Source organism: Halictus rubicundus, chromosome 1, assembly GCF_050948215.1.
Source record: "Halictus rubicundus isolate RS-2024b chromosome 1, iyHalRubi1_principal, whole genome shotgun sequence".
Taxonomy (NCBI): Eukaryota; Metazoa; Arthropoda; class Insecta; order Hymenoptera; family Halictidae; genus Halictus; species Halictus rubicundus.
Genome location: NC_135149.1, coordinates 16,123,495 through 16,150,541, shown reverse-complemented (window position 1 = coordinate 16,150,541; position 27,047 = coordinate 16,123,495). Strand labels below are relative to the sequence as shown.

The 27,047-nt window shown below is 56.3% G+C and overlaps 1 protein-coding gene across 3 annotated transcripts; it reads left to right on the top strand.

The window, feature by feature from the left end:
• Positions 1-1,336: 1,336 nt before the first annotated feature.
• Positions 1,337-27,047, top strand: Sp1 (transcription factor Sp8). Of its 3 annotated transcripts, none has more exons than XM_076789919.1 (3): positions 1,347-1,909; positions 23,929-24,979; positions 25,048-27,047. In XM_076789919.1, exons 1-3 carry the CDS (start codon positions 1,799-1,801, stop codon positions 25,980-25,982), a joined length of 2,097 nt encoding a protein of 698 aa, XP_076646034.1. In that variant the 5' UTR covers positions 1,347-1,798; the 3' UTR covers positions 25,983-27,047. The 3 variants fall into 3 exon arrangements, with proteins under 3 accessions (XP_076646053.1, XP_076646034.1, XP_076646043.1); XM_076789928.1 differs by lacking the exon at positions 1,347-1,909 and adding an exon at positions 7,085-7,828; XM_076789938.1 differs by having other exon boundaries at positions 1,337-1,909; positions 23,929-25,852.

Here is a 27,047-nt window from a genome sequence, read left to right as displayed (position 1 = left end):
TAATTGAATTTTAATTGGCGAACATCGGGCAGGGCGCACTCGACGTCCGCGCGGCCTAACCCCTCGCGCGCACGCGATACCTCATTAACGAGATTGCCGCGATTACTTTGAACCGGCGCGACTCGAGAGCACACCAGGAATTCCATTAACGCTCGCGGCGCGCATGAAAAACGGTCGAGGCGCGGTCCGGAGATGCACGAGGAGGTTGCGCGAGGTGCACACGCGCGAGCGCAGCAACCCCTCCGAGATTACCATTGACTGCGTAAAATCGACAAACCTGTTCCCGGGTCGGCGTCGCGATACGCTAATACCTCGGACCTGGTCGTCGTTATCTGCCTGTTCGCCTCCCACGCACGACCTCGAACAAGTATCGGCACCGGGGGAAACGAGCGAGGAAAATAAAGGATCTGGCCGGCGAGAAGGGGGATCGAGGGAGCAGGCAAAAAGACCGGCAACGACGATAAAAGCGGGAGGCATTGGGGAAAAAGAACGAGCACGAGGTAGGAACGAGAGGAAGTGGAAGCGAAGGAAGAAAGAGTAGCAAGCGACGGCGGCGGTGGCGGCGTCGGCGAAGAAGAAGAAGAAGAAGAAGAAGAAGAACGAACAACGAAGAACGAAGGAGCAGAAGAAGAGGAAGAAGAAGAAGAACGACGACGACGAAGACGAAGACGATGCGGCGACGGCCGCGGCGGCGAACCACGTGATCGCAGCGCGTTTTAATTGGTCGGGAGTGTGGTCTGCGGCGCGATGGAGGGAGCACGAGGCTGATAGGGAGAGAAAAAGAGGGAAAGGAAGACGGAGAGGGTTCGTTAGGGTTGCCACGAGGATTAGACAATCGCGAGGTTGTACGAGGAGGATCGTTGCGAGGGCGGGCCGCCGCCTCTGCCCCACCAGCAACACCTTCCAGGATGGAAACACACTTGTGGAGTGTGTTCCTGCGGGACGTGTCTGGCCACCGCCACCCGACGCGGTCTCTCCCTGCACGCACTCGCGTATCCGAACACCTACATATGCTAAGAGACGGCCGGAGCGGCTGCAGGGGAGGGTAGAGAGAAGGCGAAGTAGGAGAAGAGTCGGCGAACGGAGAAAGAGAGAAAGAGAGAAAGAGGATCCGCCTCCGTCGAGGCGCTCCTCTCCTACGTGAGCGACGAAAAAGCTCAGTTATAATTGTTGCACGCCGCGAGCTGCACCTCCAGTCCCAGCGCTTAATTGCAACCTCCTTCCGCGTCGCAGCGGACACGCATCGCGACCCAGCATCCGACGCGACGCGAAATATCGATACACGCGAGACGATTCCGCTCGTCCGCGTCCGCATCCGCATCCGCGTTCGCGTCCTCGACCGACCTCCTTGTCTCGGGGACCGACCTCTCCTCCTCGGCTCTGCCTTCTGCGGCCAACAGCCACAGAAATTACTGTGATTACCAGGATATACGAGGGGCCACGGCAACCTTCGAACGGACTACCGATGCCGGGGAGCGCCTCCGCCTCACGATCGACCACCGACACCGGATTCTCTCGATACGCCAAGGATCTATAACGGGAGCCGCGCGATCTCGCCTCCTTTCAACGCTCGATCCTGAACCGTGCTGACATCCCCGTGCAGCCAAGCCCGAGAGAGCCCACCGGACCACGAGACATGCCCATTCATAACGCGTCCAAGACTCGACCGAGCGATCCTTTAATCCCGTTCACGAGATAGGTGAATCGTGCCCCGAGAACGCCGAGTGTAATTCGTGCTCGAAGCGCCGCCGAATTCGGACACCCATCGACCGTTCGTCATAGACTGAAGGTGTACAATATGAATTGCGCGTACCAGTACTCGCATCCGGCTCACCCGCAAAACGTCATGACCATGCCGCCGACCGCTATCCAGCAACCTCATCATTCCACGGATACCGAGTACCTCGAGGTAAAGTAACGATTATCACGACAGCTTAGATCCTTTTAGCCACGTTGCGTCGGGTCGGGTCGTGTCGGATCGCGTAATTTGAAAACGTATGCGATACGTATATAATCGTTGGGAGCTCGTGAATTGACACAGAGCCGGTACAAAAATATAGCAGCGAGCGGCGTCTTTCGTCTGGCTTTGATCACAGAATGTGCCGATTCCCGAGCACCGAGTATCGGTTCGAAAAGATGAAAGACAGTTTGGCTGGCTATAGCAGCCAGAAAGGTTATGCGAAACGTAGCGGCAGCGTCAACGCCGCGAACAGCTTGTCGCCGGCAATATTTGAGGGAATCTATCGGCGACATCTGCTCCCTTCTGCGACGACATCCTGGGCGGTGCGGAGCCACCCTCCGTTAATTGTTCATCTCCCGACTGCGAAAGAGGCCAATACGAGAGGCCTCGCGCGACACCCGTTCTTCCTTAACGCGCTGCCAATTGATCAGCGCTCGTTCGGAATTCGATTTGCGCGATTGCCAATCGGATCTGGCAATTCAATTTGAACAAAGGCTCGCTCCTGGATTCCCGCGTCCACTTTACCAAAGAATCGCGGATAGAATCGCGTCGCGAGGTCTCGCCGAGGTTGCGACGATTGTTGGCTGGGATTTTGCAAAGCGTCGTCGTCCCGTCTGCGAAGCGTTCATTAGGCAACCGACGTTCACGACAACAATAAATAGGAGTCGATCGGCTCGCGTGAAAGGTCCGCCGTGAGGGGCGGGGGGAGGGGAGGGGGACGTCGAGTTTCACGAGACTGCGGCGAACGAGCGAATGGATGAACGGAAGAATCGACGGGAACGAGAGAGGCAACGAAAGTGCGAAAGAGAGACGTAGCTGGGGGATATTAATATAAGGGCTCGATACGTAATTATAGTGATTACCGTATTGCCAGGGGGCGGACGAGGGCGTCCCTCAGTTTGCACGTCATTTTGCAATCTCAACTTCCAGCGAACATGCCCGCGAATTTGTCGGCGGTCCTTCGTCGGGCTAATTGTTTCCCCCTTTTTGCGCTAATTCTTCACGCTTCCCGTGTTCTTTTTCTCAGAGATCTCTCGAGTCCCGGAAACGAGAGGACGTGTCGTCGTCGATCTAACACCGGATGTCTCGATATTTAATGGAACGGAGATCCGAGTTCGAGCGAACCTCCATTTTCTATTCGACTCGATAAAAATTGCCCCGCGATTCCAGTAGCCGGTGGGTCGTGAAGCGTGCGGTATAGATCGTTGCCGTTGTTACGATGCCTTCCCGTCCGCGACCTGTAATTATTACCATTCCAGGTGATTATACTAATAACTCTTTCGCGTTATCTCCTCGTGCCGTCAAGTCATACCATTAAACGTTCATTTGCATTGTTTGCTTGACAACGTTATGTATAACAGCCGAGATTGGCCTTTTTGTCACGGATGTTTCAGCTCGACGAGGTATATCTCGCAGGGAGTACCACTATTTACGTAACGGCGCGCGGATCGACTGACCGATTCGATTCGATTCGACACGACTCGAATAGACGTCTTTTCCTATGGTACGATGGAGAATGGTTCCTTGTTCGCGGATTACGCGTCGACAGGACAGCCGAGCGCCGCGTGAATTACGGAGGATCGGCTGCTCTCCTCCCCGTGGAACACCCCATAAATCTGCTCGGAAGCGTCTCTCTATTCCGGACCACGTTGTAGACGGAACCGCGAGCTGCGCACGGGCTCGACCCAGCCAACGAGTCCGTAAATCAGTCCTAGACAAGTTTCTCTTCGCCTTGTTTCACGGCAAAACGTGCTGCTCGACCTTAAAAGCCTCAAAGAGGATGCTTCTACGCGTCTCTGCCTCCCGGTCACCGCTCGGCTCTCAGAGACGAATCGCCGACAACGGTCAAAACGAGCCCGCAGGGATATTTATTTGACCGCGGTGCGGTGAGGTACGGCACGTTGCGGCTCGGCGGCTGGAAGTATCGCTATAATTCTTTCCGACAATTAGAACACAACGATACTCGACCGACCGGGGGCCGTAGACCGGTGTTCCGCTCCGAGAATAACTCGGAGCTCTATCGATCGCGAATCGTCGCCCGCGGCGATCCACGGATCGAGGGAACGATCCGCGAAATCCCGTTTCGCCGTGTCAACGCGAACCGAATCCGTAGAACCGTCCGCCATTAGAGGGTGCTAACAATCGCGTGCAGCCGCTGGTTGTACGTGGCCTATATCGTTCAAAGAATGTTTGCACGTTATCAGCGCTCTTCCATTACATACTCGACGCGAGTGTTTGATTTATGAAACGAGCATCGGAACTGGTTGACACACGCCACGCAGCTTTTTAACCGAGCGCTCCGACCGGTTGTTGCGAATCAAATTGTTTCGCGGAGAAACGCCGCTCAGAGGATACGGCGAGACTACAGGCTAGGCTAGGCTAGGCTAGGATAGGCTCGAAGTCGTTAATCGTTACCGCGGAGCACCGATTTCGTGGTATCGCGCGACCACGATAAATTATGATCACGTACACACCGTCGACGCGTCAAGCGCCCGGAATCGTTCGTATTAACATAATGGCTGTTCCGTCCCGTCCCGTACCGTCCCGTCCCATACCATCCGAACTCGATAGCGATAGACCAAACAGATAGCGAACGCGGTGCTTATTAAACTCGAAGCACCTTCTCGTCCCCGAGCAGCCTACCGGCGAGCTTACACAACGATACAGGATACAGCGGGACGGGGCTCTCTCTGGTCCCAGTCTGGTCTGGTGAATCTTCATTTTCGACGGTCCCAGCCGCTATATGCGAAGCTGGTTCCTTGGTAATTATTAGTCCATCAGCATCTCCCGATGGCCACATGGTCGTATAAGAGGCAAAGGCCGAGCTGGTCCCAACGCGGACCATCTTAGCTCCGCGAGGCCGCCCTGTCATTATCCGCCCCCGTCAGGCCCGTGGGCCCCATTTCCCTTTCAACCCCGTTCACCCTCCCTTCCCCCCCGTCTCTGCCAATCAGCGATCCGTCATTTCGTGGCGTCGATATCGTTCGATCGTTACCGAGGGAATCAATTGTCGCTTCTCTCTCGATCGGCGTTTCCTTCCCCCCTCGACCCCGATTTCTCTCTTCTTTTCCTCGGACTCGGATTCGGACTAGGTGCGTGTCGGCGAGGCTGCGATACCGAGTATCGTCTCGCGATAATAAATCATTGGGCCGCGCTTTTATCCGAAACAAAAAAAAATCTAAAAACGTTCGGCCTGGAAGGGAACGCGATTCGAGATCGATCAGGGGCGCCACGAGAGTACGCTCGCACCCTCATTTGCACGATCCGAGCCGTTTGCTCTTTGAAAAGACGTTAACGCCCGGTTGTGGCCCCGATTCATTGTGCACCGTTCATCCCTCTTCTCGTTTGCTATAACGGTGGCCGGTATCCTGTGACCTCGAGGAGGTGGGGCGCGCGCGGATCACACCTTTTGTGGCCCGATCGCACGCGATCTACGCATCATCCTCTCCTCGAGTCGGCCCGGGGAGGGTGGTTATCGACAATGGCTCGCTCGAGCGCGGGTTCCGCGAAATATTTGTTCGCGACTCGCATCGATTTACACACGGACCCTCGAATACGCACGCAAAACGCATTACGTCCGCGGTACGAATTCGACCGAGCTGACCGCGATACGTTCCACGGAAAGAGAAGCTAACAAATCGAAACGGGCCGGCGAAAGCGTTCGGGTTTAGAGGACGGCCTTCTTTCCGCAGCGACAGACGATGAAGGGGGCGGCTGTGAATGGACTGCGATTAGACGGCCGCCTCGCCGCAGTGGCGCCTCGATCTTCCGCCATTATGGAAAATTAGGACCTAATGCGGCCCGAACGCGTCGTCCCTTCCTACTCGGCTCGCAACAGTGGCGTAGCCGCTCTCTCGGATCGGGACAGTATCAACCGGCGCGCTCGAAACCTCTTGCATAATAAGGCGAATCGTCGTCGAAACGCGATCGAGCACACCAATGGCGGAACAGTTATAATGGTGCCCTTCCCTAAATTCAACCCGGTGTACCCTAAAGTCGCCCTCCACGCGGCCGAGTCAATAGCATTTGAAATTCAAACTCCTCGATTAAAATCGCATTAGACGCTCGTAAGACGGTACACCGCGCGAGCGCGCTCGGCTTCTTATGCTCCCTTTGCATGGAGCTCTCCGGCGACGTCGTAATGCCCGAGAATCAAGGGCAGCTCGTCCACGACGACGGCGCAAATGTCGCCGTAGATTAACCGCGTCCGACGCTCGAGAGAGAGAGAGAAAGAGAGAGAGAGAGCTCGTGGACAACGATTAATCAATATAGCTAGCTCGGAACGAATGGTTATTAAAGAACGAAACGAAAGAGACACGGTTCGCGCTGGAACAAATTCATTATGCAGCAAGGTGCTAGGACGGAGGACCGAGCGGGCAGGCTCTTTCGAAACAACGCGTCGCGGTCTGGCTGAAACTGGTATAACTCGCGTAATCGCGGCAAGTAGAACGAGGAGCGTGCGTGGGCAGACGGGGCCACGTTGCTGTTTCCTTCGCAACCAACGCTCCGAATCGACCAACGAATCCGATCGAAGCGATCCTCCGCATCGCATTCTGTGGATCCCTCGACTTTCTCGTGTTCTCGGGCCGGCTGTCGAATCAACCTGAACCGAGAAAGCGGGAGAGAGAGAGAGAGAGAGAGAGAGAGAGACGCGACTCCGATTTGTATATCAATTACGGGGGCCGGTCGATGAACTTTGCTCGTTTCGCCGGTATCGGATAGTGGCATGTCGGTATTTAAATACCAACGGCGTGCATACCGTTACGTCAAACAACGAGGCTGAGGCCTAATACGACAACTTCGGGTCACGTAAGCCTCGGCCTGGAACGAGAGACGCGAGAGAGGTGGGGAACGAGAGTGGAAGAGGAAGGACAAACGTGGAAAGAGACTCGATGAAGCTGAAATGCTCGAAGAGAGGGCACCAAAGTCGGAGCACGCGTGCCTCCTCTCTAGGGACACCGACGTCGTCGACGACGACGACTACGACGACAACGACGAGGGCGATGACGACAACGTTCACGACGACAACGACGACGGCGGTGGCGGTGGCGGTGGCGGTGGCGGTGGCGTTGTGCGCGCGCACTTCACGGTTAAATTATCCGGGGGAAGGGCTGCGCGGATGATCGCGGAGAGCGAGAGAGAAAGGGTGACTCGAGGGAACGGTGGAGCGAGAAGGAGGGATCGAGAGAGAGTCGAAGGGAGAGAGAGAAAGAAAAGGTGGACGGGACGAGAGTGGGAGGAAAATCGGAGGGGATAAATAAAGTAAAGAGGAAGCGGGCACGGCACGGAGGCGGTTAGGGGCGGTAACTAGTTAGGTCTGGGTTCCGCCCAGCAGGCTCTGCCCCTTTTTTGCCCGGGGGCCGAAGTCTCGCTGGCTTCCCTACTACCATTCCCCTCTGTCTGGTCAGGGCAAAGCCGATCGGATAGCCGGCAGTCTGTCACGGGGCGAAGAACGGGAACCACGTTAACCGGTTTCCCCTAAGCACCAAGACGTTTTCGACCCACTCGCTTTTTTACCCAGAGCCGACGGCCGTGGACTCGACTTCACGGCTCTTTCTTTCTTTCTTTCTCACGTCCCGTCGACCGAGGCACGAGAAGCCTCGTCCTGTGTTATACCGCAAGTGAAGTGTACCCTACGGAAAACGGACATTGGCGTCGAGACACCGCGTGTCCAGGACCGTGATCGCTGCCCGGCGGACGAAGGCAAGATTCGCTCGAGGCCAACGGAAAACCGTCAGGATTCCGCGACCAACCGAGCCTAGACGCTGAACCGTCAACGGGATGTTGACCGACATGACACCGGCTGCGGCTGGTCAACTATACCCGCAGTTGCAATCTATCGCCAAGTCACCGGTACACGGACATGTGGTGAGTCCGCGCTCTTTCGTTTCGACGTCGTACCGTGGGTCAGCCTAGAACAATAGCAGTCCGTCGCGTCACGTCGCGCCGGTACATTCTCCTTTGACGGGAGCGACAGGAGCGAAAACTCGAGATTAGGAGTCGACCGATGGCCCGGGTTCGTTCCCGAGGGAAAAGGGTAGCTGTCAACCTTTGCTTTCCTCGAGGCAAGGTCAATTACCGAGCCTGCTTCGAGATAGGGATCTTAATCTGTTCAGGTAGATCACGAATCGTTGATCTCGCGCGTCAGGTGCTACTGTTCGTCTCCGTCGAAAGGCGGGTTCGACGGAGGCTTCGCGATAAAATCAGAGATCCGTTCGAATCGGGGAAACTCGAGGCAATCCCCGGCGTGGATCGAGACGCGCGTCGAGCGTTCGCTGCGACGGCAAAGCGAACAACGTCTCGGTCGGACAGATTGGTCCGTTCGGTGCCTGTTCAGCATTGTCGTGTCGACGCACAACAGCAGCCTCGTCGTCGACATTGTCCGAACACGGAGAGGAGAATCTCGTCGGACTACCTGAGCGGCGGCGAGGCATTATCAGCTCGCGCCGTCTGTAATCCGGCAGATCATCCGGGATGATCCATTCTGTTTTGACAGAAGCGGCGCGGTCTCGAGAACACCGCGTTCCCCGTAGTGTCGGAGCGACGTCGGGGCCAGCTTTTGTGCGGTTCTCTCCCGGCGCAACACACGTGTTTCTCCTCTCGCTGTACGCACACGGGCTTTCGGTGGTTTTTTATTTTATGACTCGGCAAGAAGGAAGGACGCTGCCTCGCTGCGGCGAGCACGCCGCCGCGCCGCTGCTGGCCCGTGGCCTCGCCGAGAGATGATTTACGAGTCGACGTAAAAAAGTAATTAAATCCGTGGCATCGAAAAAGGGACGCGTACGAGTATTAATTAAGTCAGCAGAAAAGTTCACCGTCGATGTGTGCGTCGCGCCGAAAATTAATCTCCGTGGAAAGTTCTCCGCTTCCACAGCCACTCTTCCTGCTCCGTTTCACGATCGACCTTGCTCTTTTTGCCGGCGTTGTCTCGCAACCGGGGCTCGTCGTGACTTTCGAAACGCTACAGGTCTTCTCGCGTTATTAACTGCGATTCCCGTCGATCCGACGAAGAGAAAGAGAGAGAGAGAGAGATAGATAGATAGTATCTATCTAGTTAGAGCGAGAGAAAAAGGGAGGAAAAAAGAAGGATAAAGACGCGAGATCCATCGGGGAAACGGAGGCCGTCTCTCTGTCCGTGCTCCGAATGTATCGAACAGTTTATTTTTCTTCGCCTCTTTTCTCCTTCTCGCGTCACCGAAGCACCCCGGGTCCCTTATGTTGTATCGAGTATCCTTGGTATAATGGTCCTTGCGCAAGGTTCTCAGGGATCAAAGGGACTGGCCTCTACCTGTGCGCCCGAGGAGCCAATTATTTGTCTGCTCCTCTTTGTGCGCGAGGAGGATCCACTTGACAGGATGCGTGGGACGGTAACACGATACGTACTTCCTCTCGTCACTCGATCCCCGCAACGCGTTATCTCGCCGAAGAATTTTCCGTCTTCCATACATATGTACACCGCTCTGACCGTTTTTCCATCGCTCGCGTTCGATCGTGTGTCGTTGCGGTAGACATATGACGTGCTGTCGTCCCCTCGTTAACTCGCAGAAATTCTATTCCTGCGTGAGAAAGTCGAAGAATTCCGCCGACGCTCACGTCGCTTTTAAACCCGTTGCACGTCCAGGTGTACCTATCAATTAATCAGACGTCGAATGAAGTTTCCTCGGGCAAATACGTCGAGCTATAAGTAGTCCGAGCGACGACTAAGTTGCCCGGTCGGCGTCGACGATCGATCGACGGCTACTTCGATACGTATTACATTTATCGTGGGAAAAGGGGAATATTGTCCGAATTCTCGTTACTAATTCATCGACCGAATACACCGCGCCCCGGCCGTCTCGTGCACGAACGCGAGCGGCGCGGCATTTCCCTCTGCTGCCAACACTTGCACGGCTACAGTAAACTGACATGGAGTCTCGATAGCGTTACAACCTGCGGATAGGTCCCATCGATTCCTATATGCACACGTACATACCTCGAGGGCATCAATGAATAGAGCAGCTCTTCGCGAAGAAACGCTGCAATTAGCAGAGGGGGTCGGTCGTGTAGCTGTTAGGCGAACGGAGGAACGCAGCCTGGACAAAACTGCTGTCGTCGCTGCCGCTCGAGAATCCTCGAACTCCTCGCTCCACTTCACTTCCAGGCTGGTAATCCGATAATCCGATTCGCAGGATAAAAGTGTCCTTTTAAGCGACGCCCCGTTGACATTCTCGAGGACAACAATAGACTGCGAACGGGCACGGTGCGGACCGTTTGTCGCGAAAATACGTCCTCCGTCACGCTGGTGGGGATAAAAGCCTGGCCGCGCGGCCTTTTTACGTGATCTAAGAGGATTTACCTGGAGCACCGGATGCAACCGAGATGTCATCCTAATTTCTTCCTACCGGGAACAAATTTCCCGTAGGCCGGGACAACCGCAGAATGCTTGCTCTTGCGCGATTATCGTCTCTTCATCGTTCATCGTCCCTTCTCCGCCGGTTACACGGCTACACGGAAGTAAAATTATCGAGTGGAAGCTATCGAGCGAGAACGCCGCCGCTCGGTTTCTCTCAGCGAGGGAACAAAGAGCGCTCCGCAGAGTGTCTCCGCCCCCGCGACGGGAAAAAAAAACGGAACGCTCCTCTTTCTCTCTCTGTCTCGCATGCTCCGATGACAAAATCCCTTCCGATTGCCGTCACGCCCATCGCAGTCGGCGCGAACAGTCGGCTTAATGAATTATTTTCGTCGAGCACGTTGTAAGTCCCGACGTGTAAACACCCTTTCGAAAACGCGCTCGTTCGAACGCGCGGGGACCGAAAGCGGCAGATGTTCGGGGCGACGACGCGGCCGTTGTTGTGCCAGCTCGACCCGCCGGTCTTGGAAAATCGTTTTCGCGTATGATCGATCAATTTCCGAGCCCTTCGGCCCTCTGTCGCTCCGGGTCCATTGTCGTCACGTCGTTTCGCAAAACGAAAAAGAAAAAAAAAAGCGAAAAAAGGAAGAAACACGTAAAATCCCGACGCTCGAGGCGACCGCGCTAATCGGGCCCCGACAGTTTTCCATGGTGGCGATGGTCGATCGCGAACGGATCGCCGTTCCCAAAGGAACGAGGCGTAGGATATTCATTACGCGGCACGCTCGGTTTCCATTAAACGGTCAAAGATGCAATTTCGCGGCCTCGCCTCGGTCTGGAGGGCGCGCTCGCGGTGCAGCGCACGTACGCAACTGCAGCGGGCCGAGTCGTTATCGTGGAAGGCTCGATAATTGAAAACCCTAGCCGCCCCTTGGCTCGGTTGCCGCGCACCGTGTTCCTAGTGCACGCGCGCAAGACCGTCTACCTCGAATTATCGTTCATTATTCGAGCGGCGGTATCGTCGTCGACGGAATTATTCTCTGCCGCGCGCGCGCGCGCGTATGGAATATCGTCTCCTATTTAAACTCTTCGATCACCGAGCGAGATAGAACCTCGGCGAACAGAAACCGTTAAAGCTCTCCGAACCGGTCGATGCACGCGTGTTTTCGAGATTTCGAGAGGCGCCGCACCGCTCCGGCCACAAGCGCAAAAAAGGATCGGCCGATCGGTCCGCGACAGCCCATAGGAGGATGTAGGATAGCGTGGCGATAGAGAGTTCGGTCGAGCCGGCAATTTGGTAGAGATACAGCGGCCCGTGCGTGTGGGTTTACCGACCGCGTGCAACAACTCGCGCGCACGACTTCCATCGAGACCATCATCATCATCTCGTATCGCTCGAAGGTTCGATAATTGAAAAGCCAAGACTTCTCTCGGCGCTGTACCGTCGCTGTAAACAATATTCCTGGTTGGAGGCGCGCGAGCGCGAGCTCCTCAGCCACAGCCTCCTCGGACCTAGCCCCCCTCCGAGATCGGTACGTCGAATTACCGGCCATTATCGTGACGTATCATCGCGGCGAGCGTCATTCACCGGACCATCATGGGAAACATGAACAATACTCGATCCGGTCGACACCTCGAGGCCTTAACGCGCGCCACTCGAGCAAAGTGGAAGAACGATCATTAACGGCTCGATTCTATTAAACCGACTACTTTCCTCCCCGCGCTAAACGCGACTCGGCGCGGTTTTCCTCGGCGAGATTGCGCGATCCGATCGGTCCTCTCTACGCTCACCGTCATTACGGTTCACGAGACCCCGGAATTTTTCTCTCGCGTCCCTTTTTTGGGGGACAGGATCGATGTCCCGACGAGACGAATCGTCGTCACTTCTTGCGGCAAACACCTCGAGGCTTCGCGGCGATCTCTCGCCGCGGAGAGAAGCGTGGCAGCAACGGCAGGGATGCTCCGCAGGGGTGCCAAACCCCCGCGGTGTCGGAACCAAAATACCAAACGTTCGCTCACCGGCCCGCCGTGCGCAATGATTTATCGACTGCGCATTATGCCGCGGGTCCCATCGAACGAAATTTCTCCTCTCCTTTCTTCGTCGCTCTTTCCCCCGGAGAGCAACAATCGCGGCCCGTTGTCGACGCGTTTCTTCGAGACCAGGCTCGTTGTTCGCGCTCCGGAAAAACGATTCTTTACACCTTGATCGTCGTTTAACCAAGCGGCAACCCGTTCCGAGCGCGTCCACCGGCAATTATCCTGTAATTTATCGTCGGCCATTTCGCCGAATGGTACGACGGAAACGGAGATAGGTTTGCAGCGGCGAATACAGCGAGTCGGACCGCGGGACGCGTAAAGAACGCTAATCCCGCGCGGTATCGTGTCGCGGATCCTCTCGCTCTCTGTATTAGGCGACGGATAACGAACCGGTACTCTCTCGGAAAAAATGAACGGCGTAAAACCGCCGGAAAAAAAAACAAAAAACAAAATCGGCGTCAACTTGTTTCCCGTCGCGCAATTAGAACGCGAATTCCGGTTGGATCCGTTCGGTCGCGAGGGAGACGCGAGAAGCAGCTTCTCGAAAGTAAAATTGCCTCTCACGACCGGTGCGGAGCCAACGACCCCTTCCAAGGCCCGTAAAAACTTCCGGTATACTCCGCACGAGAAGGTATACCGCCGCGATTTTCCGTGTAGCAGATGCATATGGCCGTCCGGCAGCTCGCAGCTCGCAGCTTGCTCGGGAGCCGGAGAACGCCGTGTTCGTTGCGTGTGCCCCGTGAGCCAAAGAGGAACCGGTGTGTTTTCAGCGATGCCTGGGATAATTGCGAGGGACGGGTCGCGTTTACCGAGGAATGCGACAGAATCGATGCTAAATCGGCTCGACAGCCGCTGAAACGTCTCGCCGGTGTTGCGCAACCGTCGCCTCACCTCACGCACTCGCCGCGCATCAAAATATATCGCTTCCTCTCGATCTCGATTCGTTTCGACCACCTGCAACAAAAGAAAATAGATCGTCTAATCCGCCGATCGATGCATACGCATACGGGCGTCGACGCGATCCAACTCGTCGTACCAGGGATCTCGACTTGTTCGATTTTCGTGGAATCGATACGTCAAGCGGATCTGCACAGCTGTATCTACGATCGCGGTTGCGTAAGAACAAAACGCAATAGTCGAACGAGTCGAGTGAAACCGGAATGGCGAACAGTACCAACGAGATCGCCGCAATTTACCGCATTTCGCTCTCCCCGCGTCCTTGCGAGCGGATAATTTGCATTTCGGTGCTCACGTCCGTATCGCTATCACGCTCGTTCCCCTTAGGGGGCGAATTATCCTCTCGACATATTGCATAACGACCCCCGCGTCCGTCCCGTTAGATTTATAGATCGAACGGCCCGCGGAATGCTTGCGATCCGCCGGGGGATGCTACAGAAATCTTCTCGTCGCCTCTGGATCCGAAGAACCATCGAAAACTCTAGCTTTTAGCTGGCTCATGAATTTTTATAGAGGGTAAACAGAGTCGTCCGAGTCTCGCGGGAACGAAGAGAGCGATAAATCGTCGAAAAACATGCAGCAACGCCTTTCTCTTTAAGAAGCTGCGCGGCTCGCGAAACGGTGGCTCGGAAAAAAATTCAAACCTCGAGAACTCCCGTCCCCGCGTCACGGATATTTAGCCGGCCGTTGTTTTCGGCCGGACGATAATTTATTTACGAGCTCGGGGGTGAATAAAGCGCCAGAGGGTTTTGGCGGCGCGACCGCAGCCGGCTCCCACGGCTCGCCTGGCCACTAAATCGCGAAACAATAAATCCGAGGAGCGGAGTCACCCTCTTTATGGGCCTCTTATACGGGGATGATGTCCTCAGGGGGTAGCCTAATATGTCACAGTCCGTTGCAGCGATCTCTCCGCACAGAAGCAGGAGCGGTAGCAACAGCGGCGGCATCGGAGCATCGTGAACGAGGGTGGATCCGCGCGAGAGATCCGCTCCTAAGGGTTGCGTTCACGAGGGGATAGATAGCTTCTAATGGAGTGATTGAATAGCAGCGATCCGATAAACTGATCCCGGCCGTACACGCGTCCCCGTGAATCGAATTAAGCAGATCCTCGTTTTTCAATTCACCGATCCACGCACGACCCCCGACACGTCGGAAGCAAATCCGTAAACAGCGGCCGCTGATTGCGAGTCCCTTCGGCGCGGCGACGAGATCGTATCGTCGGACGTGTACTTACGTGATCCACGGAGTTTTGTCGCGGTTCCACGGCCTTTTATCCCGCGGAACGTCTTTTTAATAAGTCGACGTGCGACCAGTTTTTTAAACGGCGCTCCGCTGCATGCCGGAGCAGCGTCGCGACAAACGAACGCTGTGAACGGCCGTGCCAGGGTTTCGTGTAGCACGTACACCGCGGACGACAGCCGAGGCGTTATCGCCTCGGAAAATCGCGATCGTTACAAACGAAACATGACAGCTAAAAAATCGTTGTAATCTTTGGCAGCCGGGGTTAAACGTCCGTTCGATTTGCATAATCTCGGGATGGTATCGCGACTCCGCGGAGGCCGAGGGAAAACACAGGATACAGGATCAGCGTTACAGCGGCACGATGAAGCTATAAATCGAGCGGAGTCCTTCTCCTCGCGGAGCGTGGACACGCGAGCCAATTTACCCGTCGATTCGTACGTTCGTTCGAGGATCGTCTCGGGTTTCCTGGTCTCGTCGTCCGCCGTGTTATACCTGATCGTCCGAACGGAATCAAACGATCGACGCGGACCTTTTCAGCAGTCTCTAGCCGAGCCGACCACGCTCGCTCGCGCTCGTAACAACCTGTAATCGTTACGCGTGTAATTCATGCCCGGAGAAAGCGGTGTGCACCTCTTCTGGGGTTCGCTCGCAGGTTACGCGGCTATCGAGAGCAACAGTATTTCGGCTCGGTCTCGCGGCAATTAGGTTTCTATCCGTTACAAGGAATCCCGAACCGGAAGCGTTCGATTACGATGCAAATGGGATACGTTCGACGGAAGGACAAGCGGTGAAATTTTCGCGGGTCTCGTCCGCCTGCAGGATTATTTGCCTTGTCGAATTACTCGCGAGCCTGATCTCTTGACCGTTTACTTTTTGCGCGGAGGATATTACAACGCGTGGACCGGGACCCAGATTGGATCCTCGGTCGGCGGAGCACCTGCGCCCGACGAGATGAACGGGTTCACGGTCTGCCAAAGGTGATTTAGTGGCAGTTTGTTGCCGTAGCGGCGTCGGTAACACTTCGGACAAGCAGGCGATACGCGTGTATTACACGGGCCCAGGGCCCAGGCGTACACGCGCGAATCCCGTGGGTTAGCCTGCTCGGTAAATTGCCCCTCGACCGATCGTCTCTCCTCGAAAACCTCTTGCGGAAGATCGACTTCGCGCCGCCGCGCCGGGATGTCGCGTGTCGGCTCTTTCGCCGCGAAAAAGAAGCGCGTCCCGTCTATCTTGATCCTTATCGAGACAAGATTGATTAACGTTCGTCGTGCTCTATTTGTCGTAACAGCTTGTCCGGGCGAGTTGGTCGCCGCTTTGTACGCTACCACGGCGTTTAAAGTTTAAATGCGTCGCGCTGCGTGCTCGACCGTCGCGCGTCGCGTCGACCGATCGCTCGTTCGAAGGTTAATTAGGCCGATCTGGACGCGATCCAAGAGCACGAGCCTCGTTAAGATCCTCTTAAATCCGGCAACGTGTTTTTGCGCCGGAGAAACAAAATTGCAAAGCTATCGCGAGAAGAGGGTGAAGGGAGGGGAGCAGGTGCGCGATCATATTCGCGCGGGGATGATACGGTCGTTTCCCTCGTCTGAGTCTCGGCGGATCCGAGTCGATTTGGGTCAGTCGGTTCGTTTCGTTTCGAGGAAGATGTCAGAGCGTCGTGTTGGGACGGCTCGGCGAGTGGAACACGGGCTGCCGGGCCGAGGTCCATTTAGATTTAGCCGGTGTTAGGTGTTTACGAGTTTTTAATTGAACGTAAATATTCGCAGGTGCAGGTCGAGATCCGCGCCGGCCGTCTCGTCGTCGCGAATTCCGGGCGTAATTACGAACGAACGAGCTCGCCTCGCGCACAGATCGGCCGCATCTTTCGGTTTCAATGTAAGCTTGCCTCGTAAAAGGAGCACTTAGCCTGTTAGAAGTATGCCGCTCGGTGTAAATTTATCAGCTCGCGCGTTCGCTCGTTTGCGAATTTCGCCAAGTACCGTTCGCTCATCCGGCCCCTTCGCGTCTCGTAAAACTCTGCCGCGACTAAATTACGACGACCTCTAGAGCTACGTTCTTCCCGTACCAACGGCCGTTCCGCCGTTACGATGAATAAATAATATAGAGCGGGCGCAGGTGAGAGCCGCGTGTGTGGCCGGTGCTCTCGCTCGTCACAGTTCTCACGTTTCAATCGGTCTCTTTTTCGTTAATAATTCTTCGGAGCACGTCGCGGTCGCGTCGTCGCCAGCTCTCGTCGTTCGTCAGAGAGATCTCAGCCTCGGGACGAAGCAGCGAAATCGGCGTCGGTTCGGGACAGATGTTGCGAGACGTCGCGTTGCGTCGTCGCCACGAACGGGATCGTTCGACCCTCGATTTTCGCAGGACTCCGTATGGACGTCGCGAAGACGTCGAGGGTCGTCGAGTCCTTGGATGAACCCGATGCGGCACGTTGCTAAAGATCGTTTAAATGCTAATACTCGGCTAATTTATCGTCCTACGATTCCGTTTCCCGGTCCCGCACGACCATAGCTATTTACTTAAATTTTCGTAATTGAAAGAAAGCCGCCGACCAGGACCACCGGGCAGCGACGCCAATAAACTGTCGAATATACGGGGACGCTGGAGGGAGCATTCGGTAGGCTGATCTAGGAGCCTAATAACATCTCGAATAAATCGAGCCCGCTGGTCTACCTGACCGAACAATAAAGACGCGTCGCGGCTCCACCCCCGGACGAAACACCTTCGGGCAAACGGCGCGGAAAATGTCGACGTTATAGAGTCGGGATCCTCTTTGAGTCGGTGGCGACGTCGACTAAGCTGGAAGACCGGCACCAACAAATTTCAACTAGCTCGACGCTTAATTTCTCGATCGGCGAAGAAACTGGAATACAGATATGCGTGTAGAGCGGAGAAAAAGAGAGAGAGAGAGAGAGAGAGAGAGAGACACCGGAGATTTTACTACCCTCGTAACGTTCGTTTAATTGAAGGTAGACGCGTCCCGGTGGTGGCGGGACACGGCCAGCTTTTCTGCAAACGTAGAATTTTATGTCCGGTTGTCCTTCGGAACGAGCCGCGCCGCGGTGCTTACGCAAGAGTCGAACGGCGCGGCCCATCGTCGATAGGGAGGCACGGCAGTAAAAAGGCGAAACTGCTCTCGGTGGATGCCGCGAGGAGAGAGGAAGGCCGGCTTTCGTCGAGCAAAGGGGGTCACGTTTCCGAAATTAGAAGCGTTTCTAGAGGGAGCGAACGACTAGCCGGGGCGATAGATCGGACACTCGGCCGCTAATTGGCTGCAGAATTTTATGTACCAAATTTTATGTACTAAATTACTCGATGCAAATGCAGCCGCTTCCGTCGTTCGGCCGGAGATATTCCAGAAGCACGCGCAAACTCGGGCGGGTCGGGCCCGTTCTGCTCGCAAGATTTACGCCGTCCTCATTATCCTAATGAAGACGTAAAGGGGGCTGGGGGAAGGGGAACGAGTCACGGGATTTTTGCCCGAAAACCAATTGCCTATTTTCGAGTTGGCCCTCGTTGTCGGCGTTGCTCCCGACGCGACGCGACGTAACGCCGACGCCGGAGCCGGCCGCGAACACGGTTGTTCCCGCGACGACAAACGGGCGAGAATGGGCTCGGTCGTTGTCGCGCTCGGTTTCTAAATCTCGCGAAATGAACTGCGCGAATCGTTTACGATCGTCCACGGGGGAACACGGGCTGAGAGAGACCGATCGCACGAAACAACCTCGAAACCTGAATCCGAACGAGGCTCTCGTGCGTTGCCGGGGTTCTTGCCGATCGATTCCGCGTCGAATCGACTCGAGTCCGCATCGACGGCTATCTCTTGACCCCGATCCCGCCTACCGAGCCATCGAGAACCGAGAGAAACGATCCGGTCGATTCTTCTCCTACTTTAGATGACATTTAATGCACGCTCGTTCTCCGTTCCCTTCTCGGTGGAACGCGGTGACGTTCGTGCGATACGAGTCGAATACCGTGGTCGGTAACGAATCCGTAGCGAAATCGAATATGAACGCGGCAACCAGAAACGATCGACTTCAACGCGGTGGACGCGTTCCCGAGGCAATAAAAACTCGATTCTCCTCGGCGCGGCGACACGAAGCCCCGCGTTTCTCGACCCTCGATCCTCGCTCGAGGAGGCGCGGCGAGGCGAGCTGGTGTTAACTGGCCACGAATTATAACTAACCGGTAATAGCCGCTTAATATTCGTGGTGGCTGTCGCCCACGACAGATTTACGAGTGCTAATGAATTGGTGGTAGCGCGGCCGTCGCGTCGTTCCTCCGCGGCTCGGATCCCAGGGAGAAGGAGAGAAACACGGCGACGACAGACACGATTCCAGGCTTCGTGCTCTCGTCTCTTCCGAGGAAACGATCTCTGCTCGGCCTAGGAGTCGATCACGTGGGTCGCCCTCCTCCTATCCTATACCCGGAAATCATTAGGTCCAAGGGCAATTTGAAATTTGTCTCGAGGGAGAGCGCGGCTATCTGTCGGGGCCAAAAAACTCTGTGTTCCGAGGAGCGCGGAGGAGCGCGGATGAGAGCGGTGGGGCAAAAAGATGAAAGGACGCGGAGAAGAGGGCACAGAAGAAGAAGAAGAAGAAGAAGGAGAAGAAGAAGAAGAAGAAGAAGCCTCCGTTGTTCCCTCCGGTCGCTCGATAGCCGAATAAATTTGGGTAGCTCCCTGTTTTGGCCCGGGGCCACGGTTATACAGCAAGAGGTAGAGACTTTTTCGGATATACGATCGGACCTTTCGTAACGCGGCGCCGCGGACAGAGGCGAGAAGGGACCCGGGACGAAGGGCGAGAAAGAGACGGCCGAGTCCTTCTCTCACGATGGATTTAATTAAAAAACATAATTTAGAAGGGAGGATAACAGGTAGCTGCCGTTTGATGGGAACTAACGGAGGCTTCTCCGTCGCGGTGCAGCTTCGGTTATTCATGAATAAAATTATTAATCCTGTCTTCCAGCGAAACTTCTATCCCGTGTCCCAGTCTTCCCTATCTCTCGTTTCCCAATAGCCACGAAACGCGCCGACCCTAATTCCGCTTCACCATCGAAACCGACCATGAAAATTTCACGTCTCTCTCTCTCTCTCTCTCTCTCTCTCTCTCTGTCTCTTGCTGAAGAATCGGAGGATCTTCCGTCGCGAAAGCTCCAATTCTCGAGGACTTTTTTTTGCAACGAAACGACCGTCGTCGGAAGTCCTCGGCGCCGTTTGCTGCTCGCGATCGCTATCCGAGAGGCGGTAATAAGTTGCGCGGGTTGCTGCTCCGGTGGGGTTGCGGCGATTTATCCGCGGTCTGCGAGGTCTGCGTGCCGACGCAGTTGCATGCGGAGACCGATAAACAAATAATTAGCATTAAGAGCGGAGCGACGGGCGCCGCGATATCTTCGCGATAGCGTTTGCGGTGTACGCGACAGGCGTACACATTCGCCAGCCTGAAAGAAGTTGCGGCGACATCGACGACGATCTTCGTCCGGCGAATGCCGCTGGCTCCTCGCGGTGAAAACGATATTTCCTGGGTGGCCAGAAACCAATTAACAGAAAATACGAAAATTTCGCGGCATGCCCAGGCCGGCGTACTCGGCTTAATTTAATCGTTCGCGGCCGTTTTTATTGCCGCGGCAAGTTGTTACGGAAGAGTTTGTTTTTTACAGCCGGCGCAGCGTTGCTTTTATAGGAACCAGATCGATATTAAGATTGCGCGTGGCCCGTTCGCCGGGGCATAACGCGGACGTGAATACCGACGCCACGGCCGCCAGGAAACGAAAAACCTTTATTACGCGGTTTACGAGTGTTCCGAGGGATATCGGGACCGGGCGACCCGCCGACGACGACCAGATAATGCGAGGCTCGTCTACCGATCCCTCCGCGTTTCGGAAAACCGATGCGAGCAGAGCGTTTAGACTCGGTCGATCCCTCGTCTCGTCTCGAGGTCGACGCAGGTGAATCGAATCGAAGGAGCAGAGCCAAACGCTGCGAAGTCGAGGCAGGTGGTTGGTCCGCTGCTACTGCTCCCGGTCAATGGCTCTCCGGAACGACCGTCGCGTCGCTTTTTACACGGAAACCAGAAAAGATCGGCAATTTCGCGTCCAGCTCTATTACCACGGAAAGAGAGAGAGAGAGCCCTCTACGGTTTTTGCATCGATACTTTAACCGGGGGCTCTCCTCCCTTTTCGGACTACCGAGGACTGAGGACGCTCCCGCTCGGGAAGCCGCAACGTACTCTATTTGCGGCGGAACCGGGATTACTCGATGGAGTTGCCAGGGAAATATGTTTGACGCGCAGACGTCGGATGCGGTTCGCCGCAAGCCCCTATGGTCTGCCGAGTTCGCACGCCTGTCGGCTCCCGACGCCTCCGCCGCGTCCAGCTGTCGCGTGGCTCGTGTTCTCGCCTCGACACCCGCCGGTTCCATTTCACTTTACCCATTTGCCACCCCGTAGGCCAGCTCTGAACGGCAGCCTGTCGGTTAACCGCCGACAGAGCGGAGCAGCAACTATATCGGTGTAGGGGGAAAACGGCGGGGGTCCGGTCGCGTCGCGTCGCGTCGCGTCCATCTAATTTTTTCATCGGTGGTCGGGACGTTTTCACGGGGTACGCTCGGAAGCGTCGCGAGCCTCTATGGATCTTCTTTGACGCGACGTCGTGAATCTCATTCGCCACACTGTCGGGCCGATTCGACGCGCATCGGCGGTCAACTCGGGCGTAACATTCCTCGCGAGGAGTTCTCGGCCGGTGGACAGAACACACGCCGAATCGTGTCGCCGATGGATGTCCTCGTTGTTGCAAAAACGGGGCTCGCGTTCGGTTCACGCTTTACGACGTCCCGCGGACCCTTCGCGGGCGATGCCGCGCCGCGCCATTCTCGGAAGGTAGCCACCGGCCGAGAGAGCCAGGCGAGCACGAGAAACGACGAAGAGCGAACAGCTCCCTGGTTTTAATTTATGCGCGGCACGGCCGAAGGCGTTATTAGTCCTAGCTGGCTGCGATGGGCGTGACGTCACGCGGCTAAAACAAAGGATCCTAGCCGAGCCCATCCCACGACTCTCTTTCACGGGTCTCTTTCAACTGTGCCGTCAGATGGGCGCGAATCCATAGGACCGAATCTCGTTTACCCGAGAAAGCGTTTTACGGTTCGCGAGCTTTTTCGTTCCTCGAACCGGTACGAGCTAGAGTTTGAGTTGGAAAGGCTCGTTTCGAGCGAAAGAAAGCCGCGGCGCGGTGTGGCAGGTTATACACACCCCGCCGCGCCGCGTGCGTGCGTAGCCGGCATAAAGCGCGGACGCTTCGCAAAGAATCGCGGTAATTGACGGAGGACAGGTATAATAGACGAGAGAGCGGGTGAATCGGGCACATACATCGGCGACTCGAAGGCGCCTCGCTCGTGCTGCCAGCATGCAATAACGACTCTTTTTCGTTCTGCGCTGCGTAATTATAGACTGGCCACAACTGCCGGCTAATATCGCTCTAATCGATAACCCTATTAACGCTCCGCGCGGTCTCGTTAACGGATCGGTCGAATACATACCGCGGCGACCACGAACACACCTCTGGAAGACCGACCGCGACGCTCGGAATCGCCGAGTGTACTCGTCGCGAGCCAATGCTGATCGGATTTGTCGACCGGGCGAAAACGAAACGAGAGGAAGCTAATTGAGAGACGTCGTTGTCTCCACCGGAGCACTGTCATATCGTCCCGTCGGATCAATAGGTAGCTTGCCTACAACCTGCACTCACGAAGCTCGAAGAGGGCGTGGCCCGTACACCATCGGCCGAGAGATACTCTCTCTCTCTCTCGCTCTCTCCCGCTCGGTTCCTCTCGCCGGTTTGCCCTCTGTCTCTCCTCTGGTTTCTCTCCCCTGCCTGGTGGCGAGCCACCCTAGCCACGCGGCCAGGAAGGACGATTTTGTCTTCCACCCCTCGACGAGCGAGCGTCGAAATTTACCGTCACCTTCCCATTCGTCGACGACACGGAACCAGGCCGAGCCTGTTCGACACCCCCTATCGGAACGACGCGACGCGAAGCGCAGATTCGCAGATTCTACGGCGAGATTCTCGATTGCTATCATGCAGAGGCTGAGAAAAGGAATCGTCGTCTTCGAATCGGGAGACCCGCGGGGAAATCTGGCCGCAGAGAAAGGTTCGTGTCGTCGACCCGCTTAAAACGACTCCGAGATTTTCTAAAGAGCGGAACGAGCAAAGAGCTCGGCGCTCACCGATGACCGCAACCGTGGTTATTACCCTGGCAACCTTGCCCGAAGTCACGGGACGGGGTGACCACGGATTGGTAGGGTTCCGTCTCTTCGTCTCTCCCATTCTCTTGGACTCTATCAGCAAAGGGTGCGCGCACTCGTTGTCTTTGGTCGGTGTTGGTGCAAGGTTGAACCGTGTGGGGGCGTGTCGCCTCGATGGCGCCGACTGCTAATGGCTGCGCGGCCCGCCAGACTTTAATTTCCTGCCGCTTCCGCGGACCCTTTGCCTTTACCTTTCCACATCCGAATCCGCGCCGGACCCTTCCCAGCCTCCAGCCTCTCCACGGCCTGCAGCCTTTCGGTAGCCGCCTAACCGACCGTTCGCTCGCCTTTCGTCCCTTTCTCGAGGACAACGTAGCGATCATTTGCATTCGAACAGGATCGCGACTGTCCCAACGACGCAACGGGGCAACCGTTGGGGGCGAAAAAAAGCACGCTCTGTATCCCCGAAATGGTACGCGGCGCGCGTTTTTATCGAGGACGGACGGATACCGGGAACAGTCGACGCTTAAAGTGTTTTACGCGAAGCGATTCGGTTTCCCCGGTTTTGTTGGCTTGCCGGCAATCTTCCACGTCTTCTAGGATAGGACCGGTAATTTTGTGTCATTATACACCCTCGGGGGAAGCCCCGGTTCCGCCGCTCCGCACCGCGCCGCCGAGCCGCTTCGGGCCGGTGGCGAGCGGGGCTCGGTTTTTTTGGGTCGATTTAGCCGCGATTATGGCCGCATCCAGCGGGCGAGCGAGCGAGCGAACGCTCGACTTCGATATTACGAGCCGCGTTGCCTTGAGAAAGCGTCTCAATCGACCGGGCTCGATTTCGCCGGATCGATATACGCGAGCGGACGCCTAATTCGCGAAGCTCGTCTCGAAACTCGTTATTATCGGTTTGCGTAATCGTATCGGAAGAGCGGGACCATAATTCGACCAGGTAACACCTGCTCGGGAACGCGTTTCGCCATAATAAAATCATGGCTAGCGCTGCGGCGTTGTGGCCGACCGAACGAAAAATTGGTTGGGGCACCTCGATCCGATCTGATCTGACACGATGCGATGCGATGCGATAGCGATGCAGAGAGAATCGAATCGAATCGAAGCGAAGAGACGACGAGGGAACAAGACGATAATGTCGTGGTTTGTTTTTATTGTTTCAGGACCATCCGGGTTTACGGGGCACGCCGTTGGCGATGCTCGCGGCCCAGTGCAACAAGCTGAGCAGCAAGAGTCCTCCGCCGTTGGCGGATGCGGCCGTCGGCAAAGGTTTTCATCCGTGGAAGAAGAGTCCTCAGAGCAGCGGTAGCTCGCCTCAACACAGCTCTACCGGTAGCGGAGGAGGAGGAGGAGGCGGGGGCGGAGGAGGCGGTGGAGGATGCACGACCACCGGAGTTAGTCAAAGACCGACGGCGACGAGCAGCGCCGGCAGCACGACCGGTGGCTACGCTCGAGCGCCGGTGACTTCTTGCGCGTCGACGGCGCCCCAATACGGCAGCGACCTGTACTTTCCGGGGACGGCGAGCGCCCAACCGGCCGGCGATCCGCATCATCATCAGAGCAGCCTGCTCGGAAAGGTCGAGGGAGCGACCTTGGGCTCGGTGTACGGCCGACACCCGTACGAGTCGTGGCCGTTCAACGCGATGCCGGGCGCGACCCACGGCGGAATCAAAGCGAGCGACGGCTGGTGGGACGTGCACGGGGCCGCGACCGCCGGCGGATGGCTGGACGTGAGCAGCACGGTCGGCGTCGGCGTCCACGCCGCGCAAATGGCCAACTACTCGGCCGACTACTCGACCAGCCTCGCGCTCGCCGGCAATCATCTGTTGACCACCGCGACCACCGCCGGCCACAATCTCCTGCAAGACACGTACAAATCGATGTTGCCCGGCGGCCCGCCCGGGTTCGGTTTGCACCACCACGCGGCCGCGAGCGCGGGCGCTGGCGCCGGTGCCGGCAGCCCGCAGGGGAGCGGCGGCGGCGTCGGCGTCGGCGTTGGGGCCGGCGGTGTCAGCCAAGCCCCCTCGCCCCGCTCCCAAAGACGCTACACCGGCAGAGCTACCTGCGACTGTCCAAACTGTCAAGAAGCCGAGAGGCTTGGCCCGGCCGGCGTGCATCTCAGGAAGAAGAACATCCATAGCTGCCACATACCCGGATGCGGTAAGGTCTACGGGAAAACGTCGCATCTGAAGGCCCACTTACGGTGGCACACTGGTGAGCGACCGTTTGTTTGCAACTGGCTTTTCTGTGGCAAGCGGTTCACACGTTCGGATGAGTTGCAGCGGCACCTTCGAACCCACACCGGCGAAAAGAGATTCGCCTGCCCGGTCTGCAACAAGCGGTTCATGCGCAGCGACCATCTCGCGAAGCACGTCAAGACCCACAGCAGCAGCAGCAGCAGCAGCGGCAGCAAGGGCAAGGGGGGAGCGGGGAGCTCGTCGGCCGAGTCCTGCTCCGACAGCGAGGACAACGGGAGTCAGCAGAGTCCCACTTCCAGCTCGGTGCCGCCGCAGCCGCAGCCGCCGCCGCCGCAGCCGCAGCAGCAGCAGCAGCAACCGGGCCAGCAACAGCCGGCGGGGCCTCAGGCCCAGCAGCAACAGGCTCTGGTGGCGGCGGCGGCAGCGGCGGCGGCGGCAGCGGCAGCAGCGGCGGGCCAGGACACCAACAACACCACCACATCCCAGACCTCCACCAGTCTCGGTCATCAGCCGACAACCCCCATGACCCCAATACAGATGACCCCACCGCCTCTGACCCCACACCATCCCCACCACCCGCATCTCCCTCCTCTAATGCACCATCCGCATCATCACGCAACATCCGTGTCGGCGGCGGCGGCGGCGGCCCACCATCCGCACGCGGGGATGAGCATGCACTGAGCCCGGTGGGGCCCGGAGCCGGTGCCTGCAGTTCCGCTGCCGCTGCCGCAACGGCCCTGGGCTCCCCCTTATCCTACCCCCTCAACCTGAACCTCGTACAGTCCGTACAATCCGTACAGAACCACGCGACCATCGGTCACCATCACACCACCACCGCGCACCACCAACACCAGAATCAGAATCAGAACCATCACCACCATCACCATCACCACCATCATCACCACCAACAACAGCACTCGCGCCAGAGTAACTCCTATTCCGTGCAACAAAATCCTGGCACGCCGGGGACCGCGCAGACTCCCTCACCCTCGTCCCCCGCGCCTGTACATAGTCTCTAGGTTGTTCAAGCTGCTTCGCCACTCTCTCTTCACCACCCCCCTTTTTTATCGTTGTCTCTCGCCTGAACACGTAACGGATAGCGACGGATCCTTTTTCTTCGGCTGCTTCGAATCGCGGACCCAGCTAGTCGAACCGGGCCTTGTCACGCCTAACCGCGCGCCAACGTAAGTTTTCTGTCTGCTGACGATAACCACGAGTTCGAAACGATATACGAGAGATCTATACGACCGTCGCTAACCCGTTTCTCTCTCTCTCTCTCTCTTTTTCTTTTTCTCTCTCCCTCACTCACTGTCTGATTCTCTTCTTCTCTCACTCTCTCTTTGTCTCTACAACCTGGATCCCTGGTCCCCCACATCCTCGACGCTCGGTTGTTCTCCAGGTTGGCAGTCGTCGGTCGTCGGAACACATCCGACTCGACGCACCGCCGGCTTTGTTACTTGTAAATATTATACATAGCGCGTGAGAAAGATATTATATTAATTAAGCGGTGTAATGTTGTAAAAAAATTCTATATAAACGCACTGTCGCGCTGTACCATACACCTACACGTAGAGATACACGCAACAAATGCATATACGAAAAGGTGCGCGCGAGCTCTAGCCCCAGATATTCTCGAACGACGCGACCACGACGCCCGCGCCCGCGCGCGATCCGAACATCCGGGGATATAGTATATCGAGATTCCTCTCCGAGCAGGTTCCAAACGACGTTGAACGTGCAGGCACGCACATACACACACACACCCGTCGATCGACGGGAAAAAGAAAACGCGTACCTATACATATACGTCGGATTTTCATTGACGCCTTTCGATATTATTTCCCCTTGACGCGCGATTTGCGTTTGGAACTTGGTATTCGGACTGCATCCCGACCGTCATCGAACGACGACGACCTTCTTCGATCTTAATATCACGATATTATGAATTAATTATTATTATTATTATTATGATTAATTATTAATTATTAATTAATTATTATTATTATTATTGATGTATTATTATAAAGATTATAAATTCATTTTGAAAGAGATAAAGAGGAAATAAACGATGCTTTTGTGAGTAA